Source organism: Lipotes vexillifer, unplaced genomic scaffold (assembly GCF_000442215.2).
Source record: "Lipotes vexillifer unplaced genomic scaffold, Lipotes_vexillifer_v1.1 scaffold554, whole genome shotgun sequence".
In the NCBI taxonomy this organism is placed as follows: Eukaryota; Metazoa; Chordata; class Mammalia; order Artiodactyla; family Lipotidae; genus Lipotes; species Lipotes vexillifer.
In genome coordinates, this window is record NW_006794635.1 from 1513116 (window position 1) to 1531969 (window position 18854).

Below are 18854 nucleotides of genomic sequence, written 5' to 3' on the forward strand. Positions count from 1 at the left end.
CGGGGGGTCGCCGGCGCCCGGGGCAGAGAGAGCCATGTGTCACGGCCGAGACGGCGGCGCTGGGGGGCGGGGAGAGCCTGTGGCCTGGCGCCGCCGCGGCCTCGGTGTCGAGGGGCGAGGTTGTGCTGCTGCTGTTGCTTGCTGGGGGCTCCGGCCGCGGCTTGGGGTTGCTGTTGGGAGCCGGTGATGGTGGTCTTGGCCTGGGACTCGGTGGGTTTTCGTGGAAGGAAGTTGTAGGACATTGGAAGGCGCAGAGCACGTGTTTCTGCTGGGCTCCCGGGGGCCGCAGCGGTGAGGCTGCCGCTCTGGATGCGGAGTCGGGGGCGGGCTTTGGGGTGTGCGGGTGAAGGGTGGAGAAATTGGGTGGTGGGAAGGTAGCTTGTGTGAGCGCTTTGTTCTTCGCAGGCTGTTGTTACCGATCTTTAAGCGGCAGGCGGGAAAAGCGCGCACTTCGGGGGTTTACCTTTGAGAGGGAAAAGCCCAGCTTTGCTTGCTCCACACACACCTCGTTCGCCGTACGGGCACAGCTGCATGTGGCACGCTGGCTCGTCCTCGTGCTGGTTGGGCTCCATTTGTAATGTGGTTTTTCCTAGGGAGTGTTAGCAGGTGAGTCAGGGGTGGTGCTAAGGAAAAACGTAGTGGATCCGTCCTTCTGTGCCCCGCGCTCCGAATGTGGCTTGTCAGGCGACAGTGACTTTCAAGTAAGCCCTCTTTAAAGGGAGGTGCAGGCAGGCTGGTGTAGAAATTGGTAGAGAATATAAAGATTGGGGCTCTCATATTGTCCTCTACCCTTTCTGAAGATCCTAGTTTAATTTTGCTTATTGCGTTTGAACAGATCTCTGGAAACATGGCTACAGAACATGTTAATGGAAATGGTACTGAAGAGCCCATGGATACTACTTCTGCAGTTATCCATTCAGAAAATTTTCAGACATTGCTTGATGCTGGTTTACCACAGAAAGTTGCTGAAAAACTAGATGAAATTTACGTTGCAGGTAAGAACTAACACTTGCAAAATTATATCATGAAATTTTTCTATTGGATTTCTGGCTTTGAGCTAAAATAGCAACTTTTTGTGGTTTCCAATAAGTGTGGGACCTGGAGTTTTGCCTTGTTGTGCTAGTTGTGAACTAGAGGTTAAGGTGTATAGAGGGAGGGAAGAGAAAGGGTTAGGAGGTAAAGGCTGGCTGGCCAGATGGATAAGTATACGATGGTAGCAACAGCTGCTAAATATTGGAAGCAGGCCATGTGACTTTTTGGGGGTATTTTTATAGTAGGATTCTTGTTAAATAACTTGGTAACTGTAGACTTGTAGTCTGTCTCCGTGTGGCTCTTGCTTTTTCTAGTGGTATTTGAAATTGAGTAGAGGTTCATTTGTCATGCTCGGTACTTCGTTGGTTGGTTTTAGAATTTGTGAGCCTATATGTTTGCTGTAGAAATAGGGTTCAGAATTGTCTGATTTAGACACAGAACAAGATTAAAAAAAAAGTGGTTGAGAGGCCTTATTTAGTTCATAATGCCGTTCAGAATGGCTAAGGTATGTGTGTTTTTCATCATATAGATGATAAGGGGGCATGGAAGAATTCTTAGTTGGCACCTGTATTGGCAAACGTGGTCTTTTTAAAAAAAAAATCTTCTAAAAATATTAAAAGTTGACAATTAATTAAGTTTTTTTTTCTCCAGGGCTGGTTGCACATAGCGATTTAGATGAAAGAGCTATCGAAGCTTTAAAAGAATTCAATGAAGACGGCGCATTGGCAGTTCTTCAGCAGTTTAAAGACAGTGATCTCTCTCATGTTCAGGTAACATTAATCTAGTGTCAGTGTAAAAACAATAAAAAACCTGAGTAGTTTTGATAGTTCAAGTTTTATTTATTTAGGTACATTTAAGATAATGATTGGAAAATTCGTTTGCAGAACAAAAGTGCCTTTTTATGTGGAGTCATGAAGACTTATAGGCAGAGAGAAAAACAGGGGACCAAAGTAGCAGATTCTAGCAAAGGACCAGATGAGGCAAAAATTAAGGTATGTCTTTAAAAACTTTTTTACTCCTTTCAGTTTTAAAGTTTTTTTTTTTCTGTTTTCTAGCTTTGATAAATATTCATTGGGTGTGAAATGGGTGTGTGTGTTTTGTTTTTGTTTTGTTTTTTGTGGGGTTTTTTGATGTTGCGAGTTAATGACCATGAGATAATTTGTTAATCTTTTGTAATTACTGTTTTTCCTGCCTTTAACAATTTGTTTCTAAAACAGTTCTGAAGTTTTTCTTCTTAGCCAGTTACTGTTTCTTAAATCTGTGTTATTGGTATTCTAAATAAAAGATTTAAAGAAATACAGCCACCATATTTTTTTAGAAACCTGCAAGTGCAGATTAACTGACAGTGAAACCAAAATGGGAGGGGATCTGCTCACCCCATACTGGTGGAGTGTGTGCATTTAGCAGCTGACTGTTTCTCTTAGGATTCTCAAGACCCCAAATTAAATGGGTTTAGTATTTTAACACTGCCTTCTTCTCCTTCCATTAGTATGGGTTTTTAAGGCCAGTTTGTTCATTTCTAGAAGCAGCTTTTAAGGATAAAATGGATTACTGTGGAAATGTAAATGAGGAAACTGAGGCTGAGGGTAGGTTTCCTTTGCGCTCCCCCCACCCCCAAAGTCAGAAGAGTAAATGGCCTCAAAGTCAACTAGGTTTTGATCTTGGTGGTTTTTAGTTGTGTTGAGTTTTTAGTTCATAGAAAATATGATGGTGATCATACTAGTTTTAATCTGGTACTCTTAATACAGTGTGCCACTGCTCTTGAACCAAGGGTTACGGTTTAAGAAAATAAGTTACTAGGAACAACATAGGTGTCAGGTGTGTTTTAATGCTGTGGGAAGAGAGAAGCTTGGAATATGGAGTTAGTCGTTAAGGCTATCTGTAAGTTTGAGCCTTTTGCAGTTGTAGCTGTGGGTGAATTGTGTTTGAGCTATAAGTTTAGTTTTTCCAAAGAAATGGAATATAGTTCTTACTCATTGTAATTAATCAGTTGCAATTAAGTCTATACTGAGACAGTTATTAAAATTTTATGAAAAATTGAAAATTTCGTTTGTGAGATTCAGTTCTATCTTTGGAAGGGAGTGGCTTAAAGCTTTAGTGTGACTTAAATTATGGCAAGAAGGCAGACTTTTTTTCTTTTAACATCTTTATTGTAGTTTCTGCTGTATAACAAAAATGAATCATATATATGCAAACGTATATCCCCTTCCTCTTGCATCTCCCTCCCACCCCTTAATCCCACCCATCTAGGTGGTCGCAAAGCACCCAGCTGATCTCCCTGTGCCATGTGGCTGCTTCCCACTAGCTATCTATTTTATGTTTGGTAGTGTATATATGTCCATGCCACTCTCTCACTTTGTCCCAGCTTACCCTTCCCCCTCCCCGCGTCCTCAAGTCCATTCTCTACGCCTGTGCCATGGCTGCTTCCCACTAGCTATCTATTTTATGTTTGGTAGTGTATATATGTCCATGCCACTCTCTCACTTTGTCCCAGCTTACCCTTCCCCCTCCCCGCGTCCTCAAGTCCATTCTCTACGTCGAAGACAGACATTTTTATAGGATATTTTTCAGAGGGAATAAGTTTTCCTTTTTGTTTTTAGCGAGTGACATAAGAGGTATTATTTGGGTCACTTAAAGATTAAAGTGAATGAAGCGCAGGGATTACGTATGGGAAAAAGGGAAGAAGAGCTATTTAATGGTTTAGTTTATGTGATAGTAATAGATTTGAGTTTATTTTTGTTACTAACCCAATGTAGCACTGTTAAGCACATATTTGGAGATAATAGAAAAAGACTACTTAAAACATGTAGCACTTTCTGGGCTTTTTTGTTAAGACAGTTTACGAATAAAGGAGTTGTTATCAATTACAGTATTTTTTCATAATATATTTTATGTTCTTTGAGTAGAAAATATTTAAAATCTATCTAGGCGTTTTCATTTTCAAAGACTAAAGTGACCCCCAGATCACTTAACAGCGTTTTGATAAGTTTTGTCTTGTGCCTAGTGTTTCTTTTTATTTCAGAATTCATCGTCTTAATTATTGGGTTGCTTTTATTATTCAGAAAACCAGTTTTGTGCTTTGTGGGTGAGATGGTGGAAAAGGAATAATTCTTGTTTTTTCCTTAGGCTAACTTCTTTCTAGTCTTTTTGCTTATAATAAAAGAGAAATTTTTAATGCTCTGAGTAAATATGAGTTGTGTAAATTTTAACAGTTCACTTTTAGGGAGGTATATAGAGGTTATATCACATTGTTGCAGCTTCATAAAGTTTTCAAAATTATTTTGGCCCTCATTTTTTCTGAGTGATCCATGCTGTCCTGTGAAGCATGGTACTTGAATGTCAGATGAATAAGAGGTCATTTTTCCTGCAAGTCCTAAGTTTCTGGACTTAATTGGAGTGTAATTTCTATAAAGGTTGGTGAAACTCCCAGAATGGCGGTAGGTACCTAGAAGTGTGGGTTACAGGGAAATTTATTGGGTAAGAAAGCTAGATTTGGGGGAGAGAAGTTATTCAGCTCCTTCAGGAGAGAATTATTTTCAGCCTAATTAGGTGCAGTCCGTTTTTGGAAGGGCCGAATAGGTACACGTTGCCTTGAAAGTTGTTGATGGATCAATATTTAGTGTTGTTCACTAAGCACTACTCAGTAATTAATTGGAGACCAGAAAATAATTTCACCAGGATCCTGAAATCTTCATTATAAATTAGGGCATATTATAAATTACAAGCATACATTAAAAGGGGAATTCTGAAACACAACAGAAATCTGTAAGTAGGGAATGTTGCAAAGATACATGGAAAGATTTGAACAAGATTGATTTTAAACTGCTCAACGTATGGGTGTGGTCTCATGAATGAAATGTATTGATGACATTTGAACTTTTTAAGGCGCTCTTGGAAAGAACAGGATACACACTCGATGTGACCACTGGACAGAGGAAGTATGGGGGACCGCCTCCAGATTCCGTTTATTCAGGTCAGCAGCCTTCTGTTGGCACTGAGGTAAAGAGACTAAAAACTTGTACCCTTTGTAGTAAATGTACAGGTGTCTGGTTCCCTAAAGAAACTCTCCATGGTTTTTACTTCATATTTAATTTACAGATATTTGTAGGGAAGATCCCAAGAGATCTGTTTGAGGATGAACTTGTTCCATTGTTTGAAAAAGCTGGACCTATATGGGATCTTCGTCTAATGATGGATCCACTAACTGGTCTCAATAGAGGTTATGCGTTTGTCACTTTTTGTACAAAAGAAGCAGCTCAGGAGGCTGTTAAACTGGTGAGTTTTTTTTTTCTTTTCAGTTTTCACATTCTCTGTTTTCATTTAAAGCCAGGACTTTTCTTAATTGTGTTAACCAAAGGTTTTTGAAGTGCTGATTAGGCACTGTCCCATTTTCTATGTACACATTGTAGCAGTATTTTTTGCATGTATAGTTGAACTGACTCAGGATGTATAAGGTAGTGTGGTGGAGTTGAAGTTACTGGTGCTTTGAATTTGGCTTAGCGATTTTTTTTTTAAGGAGTGTTAAAAGGTTTAAGAAAGTAACTGTAGTAGATAGGGCTCTTAAAGGGCCATATCTGGCTGTCCCTTTTTCGAAAATTTCACAAGGACATTGTGGTGATAACTTTCTAGTTAATGAAATAAAGGATTTTATGTTGAATGGCAATGTCTGATTTAAAAGTACTAGATGTCAGGTGAGGACCTAGTTATTTTCCCAATTTAAAGAATTTTAATGTTTCAAACTATGGCTTATATAATTCTCCTTCAAATTAGTTTCATTAAATTCTGTGACAAGTAGTTTCTCTGTTTTGTAGTTGAAGATGTAAGTTAATTTCAGTCCAAGAAATACATCAAAAAGTACAGCTGGGGAGGAACTTTTGTAAATGGTTCACTATAGCAGATGATGTTTGTTATTTTGCGTTATCTGACTTACACGTTTTATGGGTAATTCTAAGTAAACTTGAACTCCTTAGAGTGATTTCATCCTGAATTTTATTTTTCCTTCCCTCACCATCATATATATCACTTTTTTTTTTTTTTTTTTTTTTTTTTTACGTTGTGTTCAATTCGCTAGTGTTTTGTTGAGGATTTTTGCATGTATTCATAGGAGATATTGATTTGTAGTTTTCTTGTGATGTCTTTGTCAGGATTTTGTAGCAGGGTAACACTGGCCTCTCTGAATTGAGAAGTGTTCCGTCCTCTTCTATTTTTTGGAAGAGCTTGTGAAGGATTGGTGATAATCATACTTTAAACATTTGGTGTTAGAATTCACTAGGAAAGCCATCTGTTCCTGGGCTTTTCTTCATGGAAAAAAAAAATTCTATTACTAATTCAAACTCTACTTATTATAAGTCTATTCAGATTTTCTATTTCTTCTTGAGTCTGTTTTGGTAGAAGTGTCATTCTAGGAATTTGTCCATTGATACATCTAGGTCATAGATACATCTTTTTTATTTCTGTGAGGTCATTAGTGATGTCCCTCTTTTATTCCTGAGTTTAATAAGTGGACTTTTATTTTCTTGGTCATTCTAGCTGAAGGTTTGTCCATGTTGATCTTTTCAAAGAACAAACTTTCAGTTTCATTGATTTTCTCCTGAATTTTTTTTTTCCTTCCCTCCCCATCATATATATCCCTTTTTTTTTTTTTTTTTTTTTTTGCGGTACGCGCGCCTCACTTTTGTGGCCTCTCCCGTTGCGGAGCATAGGCTCTGGACGCGCAGGCTCAGCGGCCACGGCTCACGGGCCCAGCCGCTCCGCGGCATGTGGGATCTTCCTGGACCGGGGCACGAACCTGTGTCCCCTGCATCGGCAGGCGCACTCTCAACCACTGCGCCACCAGGGAAGCCCATATATATCACATTTTAAGGCAGACCTTAAGGAGAAAAAGAAAAATATACTTACTTGGTTTTGCTTTTTGTATTGCTTGGATCTCACCATTGGTGTGTGTAATTGAACATTGTAAAGGTTAACATTAGAAAAGTATGCTACTTGGGAAGAATAAAGAATTCAGGAGTTTAGATATTTCTTTTTAAATCATGGCTGATTTTCTTTTCTTTCAAAGAGTGCTTTCTATTTCAGAAGGGAGAGTATGTATAGCTCTAGGGGTCCATTCAATGGTAACCTTTGAACTGTCACGTTTTTAGTTTAAACAGTTCAGGTAAAACTGAGGACTTTTTAGAGTTCTGGAAAGATACTTTAGGAGTCATCCAGTTGAATCTATAAAAGAATAGAACATTTTGCTAGGTAGTAATAAAGTAGCAGTAAGTTTTAGTGTGGAAATACATGATTGAGAAGGCAATGAGACTATCTTACTGCAAAAAGCTAGTACAGAATTTAATGATGTCAGATCCAGTGTATTTACGAGGTATTACATGAAGCTTTAGTTTTGCTTAATAGGTGTGATTATTTAGTGTTACAAGTAATGATTTGTGTATTTATTAATATTTTTTAAAGGAATCATTAAACAAACATTTGTAGACTACTTAATTTTTGTTGCCAAAATACACTAATTATGGTAGGTCGTCACTAGAATTTATTTCTAGATGATGTTCAGAATCCTTATAGTAAAGAAACATGATTAGAAGAAGATGTTATATAATCCAGTCCTAACATTACTATTTTGAGTGCCAATAAGTACACATGAAATATGTCTCAGTTTGGGCGATTTCCTTGGCTTAACAGATCACGTAGTCCAAAGTTGCATTGCTGTAGGCTTAGAGTAGTCTTAGTAATGTAGTTAAGTTTTTCAACTGTAACGCAGAAATTTCCAGGTAGCCAAACAGCCATTTTGATCGGTCTGTGAGCTAGCTCTTGTCCTAAATCTTTTAACATTTTTTTCTGGGTTTGTGATTTGAGTCCTTGTCTGGGGGCATAATTATTTTTTACTGTCTGATGAATAGGAGGCTCTGTGCTTTATTGTCTTTTTAAGGGTATTCTTAGCACTGGGATGAATTGGATGTATTGTCATTGCTTTTTTAAAAAGGAGGCTTTACCATAGCTAGGACTATGGTGATAATAGAATTGGGAGATTTGCCTTAATGCAACAGTAGAAGAAAGGACTAGGCTTTTGAGGAAATGAAACATTCTAGAGAAATAAAAACCTGAAGTTGATTAGGATGTTTTTTGCTACCTTGTTTTGATTATTGGAAGTGAGTACTCCTCCTAAATGTATTTTTTAAGGAAGCATATTTTGAAAACTATCTCTACTCGTATCATGTCACGAGTCTACTTGAATTACAGCTTTAGCCAAGGTGAATTTTTATATAAGGTAGTTGAACTGTTTTAGTTCCACGTAATCAGATGTTGAGAAAATGCCTTTTTTACGTTATTTATAGATGAGGCAAGATTGAAGCACCATCTTTTTGCTTTCCTGTACTTTGTGTCTTGAGAAGTAACTTCGATTGAGTTGAGATAGTTTATATATTCAGCCTTATTTTTTGATGTTATTCAACAACGACCCCCCCCAATAAAGACTAGATTTTAAGTTTGCATCTGAATTACTTGTCAAATGGGTTGATGTTAACAGCTGAAGAAGAGGCATGAAGTTAGAAGCAACTGCAAACTTCTTAATGACCCTATTTTCAGCTAACATCTGCCTTGTATTTGGGGGAATAAGAAAATTCATCCCTAAATGATGACAATGTAGCTAAGGAAGCAAGATTTAAATTTGTGAAAAGGGGAATAATGGCTACCACTTGTGTTTGTTGAGGCACAGGAGCTGTGCTAGGTGCTACATTATTACCTTTAAAGATCACTTCAACCCATTCTTCAAGGTAAGTGAAATATCTTCCTTTTGCAGTGGAATAAATAGTCTGGTTGGCTTGCCCAGAGGCATACTGATTTAGTTTGATACCAGGTTTGTTTAGCATGAGCTTATCGTTAATTAGACATAACAATTTAAGCCAGCAGTATAAGTTATGTTGCCAGGTAGCCTGATTCTTCAAATTATGTAGTGGTTTAGGTAGTGTTAAAAGGAATTCAGAGTGTAAGTCGTCTCTACTGCCAAATTTATTTTTGGCATCTAACCAATTTGTACCATCTTCCTGCTACCATCCTAGCCTAAGGTACCGTTTGAAGAATCCTTCTAGCTAGTCTCACTGCTTTCCATTGCTCCTTTACAGTCTTACCTTTTAGCTGTGTAGATTAGATCACAACAGTCCCATGCTGAAAACTCTAATAATGGCTTCCAAACAAGGTTCTATCTGATCAGGTTTTTGCTTACCTCTCTCTTCCTATTCTTATTACCCTTCCATCCACCCTTTGCCTTTTTTGTCCTCCACAAAAGCTATGAGCATTTCCATCTCAAGGCTGCCTTCTGTTCTTTCTCCCACTTCTCCCAGTTAGCACAGCTGCTGTCTTATCAATCAGGTTTTCTTAGAAGGCCTTTCTAAGAAAGGCTTACCACCCAGTTGCCCCATGACAGTATACTGAACATGGTAAAAAAAAGGAATGCTTAGATGTACTTAAAATTATTTTTTAACTTTGAAAGATTGTTTCTCTCTTCCCATCAGAAAATTTGCTCTTTTTTCCTGTATCCCCAACATTTAGAACAGTGCCATTATAGAGTAGATACTAGGTAAATAACCTGGCTGGCTGACCAGGCAAGTGTGTATATATATTTGTGTGGTGTGCTGTTGGAATTGGAACCCAGGGCCACTGGCTCTTCAGTGCCCATTATGGTTCCTATACAGTGCAAGTGTCCTACTGAAAATACCTTTGTTACAAAGACTGGAATACTGACCTCTATTTGCACATTAAGGGTTATGACTTTAATAGCCACTGATAGTTTATCACTACAGCGGTTGTATACACCAGTGTACAACCATTTTGATGAATGCAGCTGGCAAGACAGGTGGACAGAATATCTTAGTAGCAATTAGCAAGTGTTTAGTGTGTTTAACGTGAAAACTTACTATGGGCGTACAAGGTAGTTTGATCCAGTTCTTGACTTTGGTGTTTCTAGGACTTGAGAGGCTAACTACAATTAAAGTGGAAGCAGGTGGTTCACAGGGTAAAGGAGGGATGAAGGGATCATTGCTTTCGGTTGGGGTTGTTAGAGAAGGCTTTGTGATAAAAAGGTGTGAGCAGGGCAGTGAAGGAAATAGATGAATAGTTGAAGCACTGTTTTGTGGGAAGGGAGATAAAACTTGTGTGAAGTCAGTGCTAGAAGGCAGTAGGCATGACTGCTGGGCTGAGTTGCATGGTGCTATTAAAGTTTTGAGCCTTTGTATGGGTTGCATGATGTAAATAACGGTATAGGTTCTATTTTTTTTTTTTAATCGGTGATATGAATGAGGGCATAGTTGGACTGCTTGGAACGTTTGGTGACTTGAATCTATATGTAGTGGTTAATGCCATGGATGACAAAATAAGGAGCTGAAAAGATTTTGATAGCCTGAGACTGTAGTTTACACCAGCAGGATGGAATTGAGTGGGACTGAGAGTCAAGTCCTGTACATGGCTAATCCACAAGTAAGCTGTAGTGTGTTAGTGGTGTGGTGTGATTGCCAAATAAGCCAAGATAATCATGGACTACATGTTGCAGAGGCCTGGTGTTTAGAAGTGTAAGAATAGTCTCCAGCTTACTCTAGACTCCTCAGTCTGCCTCTATAGGATTGTGTTATGGATGTCACTGATGACACTCTTGGAGGCAGTTCCCAATTTCAGAGAAGTAATGATTAGCCAAGCATAGAGGGGGATTGAGTCCTAAGCATTGTGTGCAGGTATATGAAGTGCTGTCATTTGGAGGAGGAAATAGATTTATTGTAGAATTTTTAGGGAAGTAGGTTTGGCTCAAGGTAAAGAAGACTTAAATGGATGGGCTTGGGAGGTAGCGGCTTTGCTGCTGTAAGAGTTAGGACTTAGCAGCCACTTCTGCATCAGTTTTCTAAGTCCGAGATTGCTGAATTTCTGGGGATTTGGTAACTGATTGGCTCTAAGGGAAGGAAAGAGTGAATTGATATTTTGAACGTAGATGATGGGAATGTTCCAGACTGTACAACTCATTTTGGTGTTCCGAAATACTGAAACTGCATTGGTTAATGTTCAAAGTTCATCTTTATTTTATTTGGTTACCTCACTGCTACTGGATCTGAAAGCTAGATTTCTAAAATTTGTTAACTTCAGTGCCTACTTTTCTAGAGTTTGGAAAAGATTACGTTTTCTTTTTTATCTTGATACTATCATATCGCCCTGATTACTAACCCTTGAGAGTGAAATGGTTTATCAGCATTAAATTAGAATCTCTATTAAGGATCAGAACAGTTGTTTTGGTAATGTTTTTCTACCATCCAAGTCACTGTTAACTCACCTGCTAACACCTGCTAGGATGCAAAGTTTATTTTCGAATTTAAGGTGATAGATTGGTCTTAAAAATGCTAGAGTGAGAAAAGTTAAACAACTCAAATATACTTATAAAAGTGCATGCTTAATCTGTAGATGGGGCATTTCTTTAAGGAATGTTTATTTCTAGGCACGTTTGCTTTATTTGGACAGTATGCTATGCGCAGAGGGTCACCTTTGCTCCTTTAATGACTTCTTTTCATTGGAGAGCCAGTTTACTCTCTATGGGTCAGCTATAATTGTTCCAATTTTTTAAATTAAAGAAATGTGGATGAAAAGTTAGTTTTCTTTATAAATCCTACTAAATATTCATGTTTTCATATTGTTCAGAGACTACAGTCATTTAAATACCTTCTACATACCCCGCCTTGATTAACCATAGTGAGGATAGGTTAGAAAGGAAGAAACTTCTCTTTTGTAGGTAATAATAGAAACAGTCATTACTATTTTGAGGCAGCATTGTTAAGTAAATAGCCTCTGCTCTTAGAATATTTGGAAAGAAATACAATAAAGGGAAAATGGTACCAAATTGTCATCTTCAAAATAACTCCGCTTTCTCCCTTTTTAAAACTTTGTATTTCCTTCCATTCTTTTTCTGATTTTAATTGTTTTTGTCAACTTCTGGAGTTACAGACTAAATGACCAGATTGAAAGCCATTGATTTGTCACTAAGGCTGGCTACTTGATCCTTAGATATAAAAATCTAGGGAATGTACATGTCGTAAAGCAGTTTATTGTGTTCTAAAGTTAATTTGTTTGTGTAATAGGGTATTGTAGTCTACTTGTCCATAATCTCATGCAATGGTGGATTCAGCTATAGGTCTAATATCTCCCCGTAACCGCATATTTTTATTTTTAAGAGGTGTTTGGTCTAAATAGAATATAAATGGTATGAGAAAATGAAGTCCAGGGCAGGATTTCTTAACCTCAGCACTGTTAATGTTTTAGACTACATAACTTTTTATTATGCTGGACTATTTTGTGAATTGTAGGATGTTTAATAACATCTCTGGCCCCTACCTACCCACTAAATACCAACAACAAACCCCCAAAATGTGTGTGTGTCGGAGGGCAGCAAATCACTCCTGTTGAGAACTGCTGATCTGTGTTAACACAGAAGGGTGTTTTTGTTGACCTTTATAGGATTTAGGAATTGCAGAGTATTTGGTTGAGCTCAAATCTACAGGTATGCAGAGGAGTTTAGATGGTGAAGTTTCAGGGAAAGCGTTATAGTCAGAGGTTGAGCAGTATGAAAACTGTTTGAGAACTGATGTAAATAGCCGAGATTATAGTATTGTGGAGAAAAGAGAGAAGTGGTAGGGATTTTAGGACGGACTTAATGACATCCAAGGGTTTGAACTTTGTTTTGCTGATGGGGAGTCCATTGTGGGATTCTTTTTCAATAGGCAAAGTTGTGATTTAAAAAAAAATGTCACCAGAGACTCGGATAAACGTGAACGGAGTCAGTGGGGTAAAAAGTATAAAACTGTGGGGTAAAAAGTACAAAACTGTTCTGAACTGAAGGAAGGATGTTTGAACTTCATGTTTAATTTTGAATATCTGGAGATGGAGAAAAAGGGAGAGGGAGGAATCAGTTTTCTGACTTGTCTGTATTTTCTTCACTTATACCTGATATACCTGTTACGCAAGAATGGGAATAACAGGGATAGGAACTTTTTGGGTTTTGCCTCTACAGTATTCCGTTTTATGGAATGTGGTTACTTGAAGATTGTTTACTTTTTACTGTAGTTTTATAGTAGTTTACCATAATCTACTTGTCTTTCTCCAACTTTATTGTAGGCTTGGTGAAAATAAAATGGGGGAGAAAGTTGGGTCGGATTCAGAAAAACAAGGTTCTCCTTTTAGATTTAAGTATTTGAAGCCAAAAATCCCTTATTGTAACTTTTTACAAGTGATTAGGGGAGATGGAAAAATAAGATTTAAGCGCTGATTAATAGAAAGGCAGAAAGCTTGCTGGCACTGGAATCTGTTTCCCTTGCATGAGAATAACTAGTCGGAAGGATGAATTTAAGTAGAAAATAAGGTATTGTGGAATCAGCAATTTGGAATTTAAGCTGCTTACAGACTAGATTCTTAGCAAATTTGCTAAATTTCAAGGACTTGACAATTTTTTGCTTTAATTCATAAACTTGGTTATTGTGTTTTGTCAGTACAATCTTCCTGTCTCAGATTATAATTTTTTAAAGGATAAAAATACTTGATAAACCTAAGTGTTGAAGTTTTAATTTGTTAAAAGATTTTGCTTTTGTGTATGGGATTTGCATATCTTTCTATAATGAGCACCTATAGTAGGATATTTTAAGTATTTTTAAAACATGTACTTTTCCGCCTTTCAGTATAATAATCATGAAATTCGTTCTGGAAAACACATTGGTGTCTGCATCTCCGTTGCCAACAACAGGCTTTTTGTGGGCTCTATTCCTAAGAGTAAAACCAAGGAACAGATTCTTGAAGAATTTAGCAAAGTAACAGGTAAGTTGGGCTTACTTGGAAGGAGGTTCAACTTCTAATACTTAAGGTAATTGCATGCTTTTGTGTGCACTGTTTTAAGCACTGCATTTATTGACTCGTATTCTCACTATAGCCATATAAGATGAGTAACTCCATTTTTCAGATAAAGAAATAGAAGGTTTTGGGAAATAACTTGCTGAATGTTATGTAATTAGTAAGGAATACGGCTGGGATTTGAACTCAGTCTGCAGAATCATTGTTGTGCTTCCCCTGTTTTGGAAAATTGTATTTCTTTGTGTGTTTTTATGCATTTTGAGGTGCTAGTTGACATTCTTAGTAAAAATGTTTGATAAGTAATGACCTGATTTTCCAAATTACAGGAATGGTAAGTACTCTTGCTATAAGCAGAGATTATACTTCGTCAGTATGGTGTAATTTCTTTGAATTGTAAAGCATTTTTTATAAGTTTCCAAGTGACAGGCTTTTGTCATTTGGGAACTAGAAAAAATAGTTTTGTCTGCCTAGAATATTTAGCAAATTATCAGTCTGTTACCAATTTCCAGGAACATTTGAAATTCTTATATAATACTAAGATAGTCTCTATTTCATTTGAAGTAAAACGATGTCTGAGGCCAGAAAAGTGCCATTAAAAAATTAGTTTTTACTTGCATGGGGTGAAAAATTTCTAACCATGTCTGATTTATACTTCTGGTTTTCCTAAAGCGGCTTTGTAAAGATTTCATACCTCTCTGTCATCTAATTAATGGAAGCAGAGAAAAATTTCTAACCATGTCTGATTTATACTTCTGGTTTTCCTAACACAGCTTTGTAAAGATTTCATACCTCTGTCATCTGATAAATGGAAGCAGAATAGTCCTCAGGTCTAAGTGAAAAGAATACATTTTCTTTTCTTGGGGATTTTTGCATTAGGAATACTTGGAAAGTGTGGATTAGGTGAATTATCTGGACCAGTTTTTTGAGAGTCCCCGGTAAAGATAATAGATTATTTTTCATTCTGATATTCAGGTATAATATTAGAAAAATAAATCTTTTGATCTGCTTATTTTTGCTTATTTTATCTAATTTCTCTGGAATTGTTGCTTACTTTCAGAGGGTCTTACAGACGTCATTTTATACCACCAACCAGACGACAAGAAGAAAAACAGAGGCTTTTGCTTTCTTGAATATGAAGATCACAAAACAGCTGCCCAGGCAAGACGTAGGTTAATGAGTGGTAAAGTCAAGGTCTGGGGAAATGTTGGAACTGTTGAATGGGCTGATCCTATAGAAGATCCCGATCCTGAAGTTATGGCAAAGGTAATGACAGTTGAGTTAAAAATTTTTTTGTGGTGTTGCTGGGAGCAGGGGTAGGCTTTAGAGAGCAGAGGGAAACTTGTGTGTGCTTCCTTAAACCATATTTTTGAAAGTGAGAGAAGTGTTCTGTGTTAAAGGCCACACACCAGAAATAAATAACAAGTGCATGGAGGGTGAATATAGGAATTTATTCATGGGCCGTTAGCTACAGTTGTGTAGCCATCATACTCATGATAAAGTAGGTAGCCTACATGCAGTGGAGACGATTCACTTTCATTTTTGTGTGGATTCGAAGAGCAGTTTCTTTGAGTTTTTGAGAGTGGCGCCATTAGATTACATGGTTTTTGTGTTAAAAGTCCTACTCCTAAAAATAGTGAACTGTACTGGCCTCAGCAGAGCTGCTGCAGTTAAAAGGTTTAGCTATTATTAGGTATCGTGCTTCAGCCGTCAGTTGAGACATCTTTGAAAACAAACATCTCTTGAGTCAACACTTTACCAGTGCAGTTTGCAGTTAAGTTATTCTAACCTTTTAAAGAATCCTCCTTAATGACGATAGGCTAGGAAATACAAAGTTTACTAACATCAAGAGAGGAGTGTGAAGTGTCAGAACAGTGAATATTAAAGGGTAAATGTTTTTGAGGACAGAAAATACTTAGGATTCATTCTTTTTTCCTTTGGCTTATTAAACTCTCATTGGTTAGCCCTTTAGATTAAGAAATTCAGATGCTACTTCAGGTATTTTAGGAAGAAGTGATAGTGTTTCTTAGCCAAAAGGTTAAATTTGTAGTTGTACTTGAGGAGCTTTCAGGATTGAAGACTATCTTACCAGTGTTTTGAATATTGTTTCCTCTCTTTAGGGTTTCAAAAGCAGGTCCCAATTAGTTTTGACTCCCTGTGTTAAGTTCAACAGCTATTTCAGATGGCATGGTGTTCACGTTATTAGGAAATAACCACGTCCACTTTAATTGTAAAATAATAACTAATGAAAAGTCCTGTGCGTAGCATGTTTTGTTTTTTGAGCAGCAAGTACAGCAATTTCCCGTACGCACACCTGCCCACACAGCTGTGCAGCCGCACACCTGCCCACATAGCTGTGCAGCCTCCTGCACGATCAGTGTCCTCACCAAAGGGGTACATTTGTCATAATCAGTGAATCTAAATTGACACATTAGTATAACACAGTGTTTACGTTAGGATTCCCTTTTGGTGTTCTGCATCCTATGGGTTTGACAAGTGTACGTTGTATCCATCATTGTAGTATCATACAGAATATTTTCATGGCCTTAAGAATCCTCTGTGATTGCCTTTTCATCCCTCGTCCCCGGCACCCATTGCCCTTTTTACTGTCTCCATAGTTTTGTCTTTTCCCAAATGTCACATAGTTGGAATCATATAGTATGTAGCCATTTAAGACAGCTTCTTTTACATTTAAGGTTCCTCCATGTCTTTTCATGGCTTGATAGCTCATCTCTTGTTTAGTGTTAAGTAATATTCCATTGTCTGGATTTATTATAGTTTATCCAGTCACCTACTGAAGGACAGCTTGGTTGCTTCCAAGTTTTGGCAATTATGAATTAAGGTGCTATAAGCATGCATATACAGGGTTTTGTGTAGATGCGTTTTCACCTCTTTTGGGTAAATACCAAGGAGTGTGACTGGTGAATCATATGGTATGAAAGTATGTTTAAGTTTGTAAGAAGCTGCCAAATTATACCATTTTGCATTCTAATGCAGTGAATATGTTGTTCAGTATTCTCAACAGCATTCGATGGTGTTAGTGTCTTAGATTTTGGCCGGTCACTGTAACAGGCTTGTAATGGTATCTCACTGTTTTAATTTGCCATTCCCTAATGACATGATAATTGAGCATCTCTTCCTATGCTTATTCACCGTCTGTATATCTTTGGTGAGAATGTTCAGATTTTTTGCCCATTAGATCCAGCAGCATGCTCCTTGATATTTACTCAAATGAGTTGAAATTTTAGTCTATATTTTATATTTCTGGTACTCTTCTAATGGGTTGTGACTAAAGTCTGCAGGGTTGGGCTGGTGGCATCTTGGAAACTGAATTCTTTGGAAATACATAGGAAGTTTCTGTTTCTTTCTTAAATTTCAGGTAAAAGTGCTGTTTGTACGCAACCTGGCCAATACTGTAACAGAAGAGATTTTAGAAAAGGCATTTAGTCATTTTGGGAAACTGGAACGAGTGAAGAAATTAAAAGATTATGCTTTCATTCATTTTGATGAGCGAGATGGTGCTGTCAAGGTAAATAACTGGGGGAATTATTATAGGCATCTAACTTAGACTAAAGATTTTTAGTTATCGTAAAATCAATGTTTTAGAAAATTGAAGGAAACTCAGAGGTCATGTAATTACTCAAGCTAACCTTTATTGGCCTTAGCAAATCGCATAACTTACTAAACTAAGTCAAAAAGATTAATAGTTGAAGAGCTGGATCTTTAAATGAAATCAAGAATCCTATTTTATCTCATCCTTCTAGTGTTAATAGTAAATGACTTTTTTAACTTTAAATGAATCATAGTTGTGAAAGGTCTGTTGTATTGATCAGTACCTACTTTTTTAAGGCTATGGAAGAAATGAATGGCAAAGACTTGGAGGGAGAAAATATTGAAATTGTTTTTGCTAAGCCACCAGATCAGAAAAGGAAAGAAAGAAAAGCTCAGAGGCAAGCTGCAAAGAATCAAATGTAAGTGAAAGTTGTACAAATTTTAATATTGATTAACTGGTGAATAACAGGTGAACAAATCTGTAACATGCCTTTACCTTTTAAAGAGGACTTGAAATTTAACTTGAAAGCTTTGAGTCAAAGAAAAATGCCGAGAATCTCCAAAAATGTTTATTGAGCTCTTGCTATTGACCATACTTGTGAAACTAATTGTAATTCTAAACAACTGGACCTTTGTATAATAAACGAAAAGTCAATCTAGGTTATTTTCTGCTGTATTTTACAGAATGTGCTCCTGAATACGTGTTTTAAATATTAGCTGCCCCAAAGTCTTGACAGTATGTTTGGTTAAAGGGTGGAGAGTTTTTTCTCTGAGGCAGGAAATACAAAATCTCCAATTATAATAGACTTTGCTTCCTTTGTGTCAGAAAAAAGACTTCTTTACCAATACATAGTGCCCATTACTGCCATCCCAAAGGCTTCATATACTATGCATGGGTTTTGAAAAATGAAATGAGTATAATTAATGAAATAAGCCAATAACATAGTCTTGAGATACGAAAACAAGTGTGTAAACGCGTTGTATAAATTGGATCTTTTAAGGCTATCTGCTCATTAAGACAGTGAAGGAAACTTAGCTGTGTAAGAATGAAGTTTGCAATTAAAAAAAAATTTGGTAATTTCTAAGGAGGAAGAGAGAGGTAATTGCTGTTTGATGGCGAGAACAGTAATCGCTAAACTATATCTCAGGTCAGTTTTTTGTCTGTTGCCCTATGTAGGGGAAGCTTCTATTTCATAATCAGGGAAGTATTCACATTCCAGTTTCTGTAATTAGCTGTGCAGTTAGGCAAGTTGGCAAGTTCTGAGCCTCAGTTTCTTTAATTTTAAAAGGGAAACAGATTAAATTATATGCAATGTCTTGTACAATGATTATTATCCGAGTAATCTATCTGTACTTGTTCTAGGACTAAAGAAACATGTGCTTTTTTTTTTTTTTTTTTTTTTTTGGGT

The 18854-nt window shown here is 37.3% G+C and overlaps 1 protein-coding gene across 7 annotated transcripts in view; it reads left to right on the plus strand.

Annotated features, from left to right (window-relative positions):
• SYNCRIP (synaptotagmin binding cytoplasmic RNA interacting protein) overlaps positions 1-18854 on the plus strand; it is a 26216-nt gene that overhangs the window by 1042 nt on the left and 6320 nt on the right. For 2 of the 7 annotated variants that reach the window (XM_007467317.1, XM_007467319.1), the window contains exons 2-10: positions 836-995; positions 1684-1802; positions 1917-2024; positions 4918-5031; positions 5131-5307; positions 13728-13863; positions 14954-15159; positions 17273-17422; positions 17743-17864. In XM_007467317.1, coding sequence (XP_007467379.1) covers positions 848-995; positions 1684-1802; positions 1917-2024; positions 4918-5031; positions 5131-5307; positions 13728-13863; positions 14954-15159; positions 17273-17422; positions 17743-17864 — 1280 coding nt within the window. In that variant the 5' untranslated portion in view covers positions 836-847. Of the gene's footprint in view, positions 1-835; positions 996-1683; positions 1803-1916; positions 2025-4917; positions 5032-5130; positions 5308-13727; positions 13873-14953; positions 15160-17272; positions 17423-17742; positions 17865-18854 lie in introns of those variants that run through there. The other 5 variants (XM_007467320.1, XM_007467318.1, XM_007467323.1 and 2 more) reach the window with 5 other exon arrangements.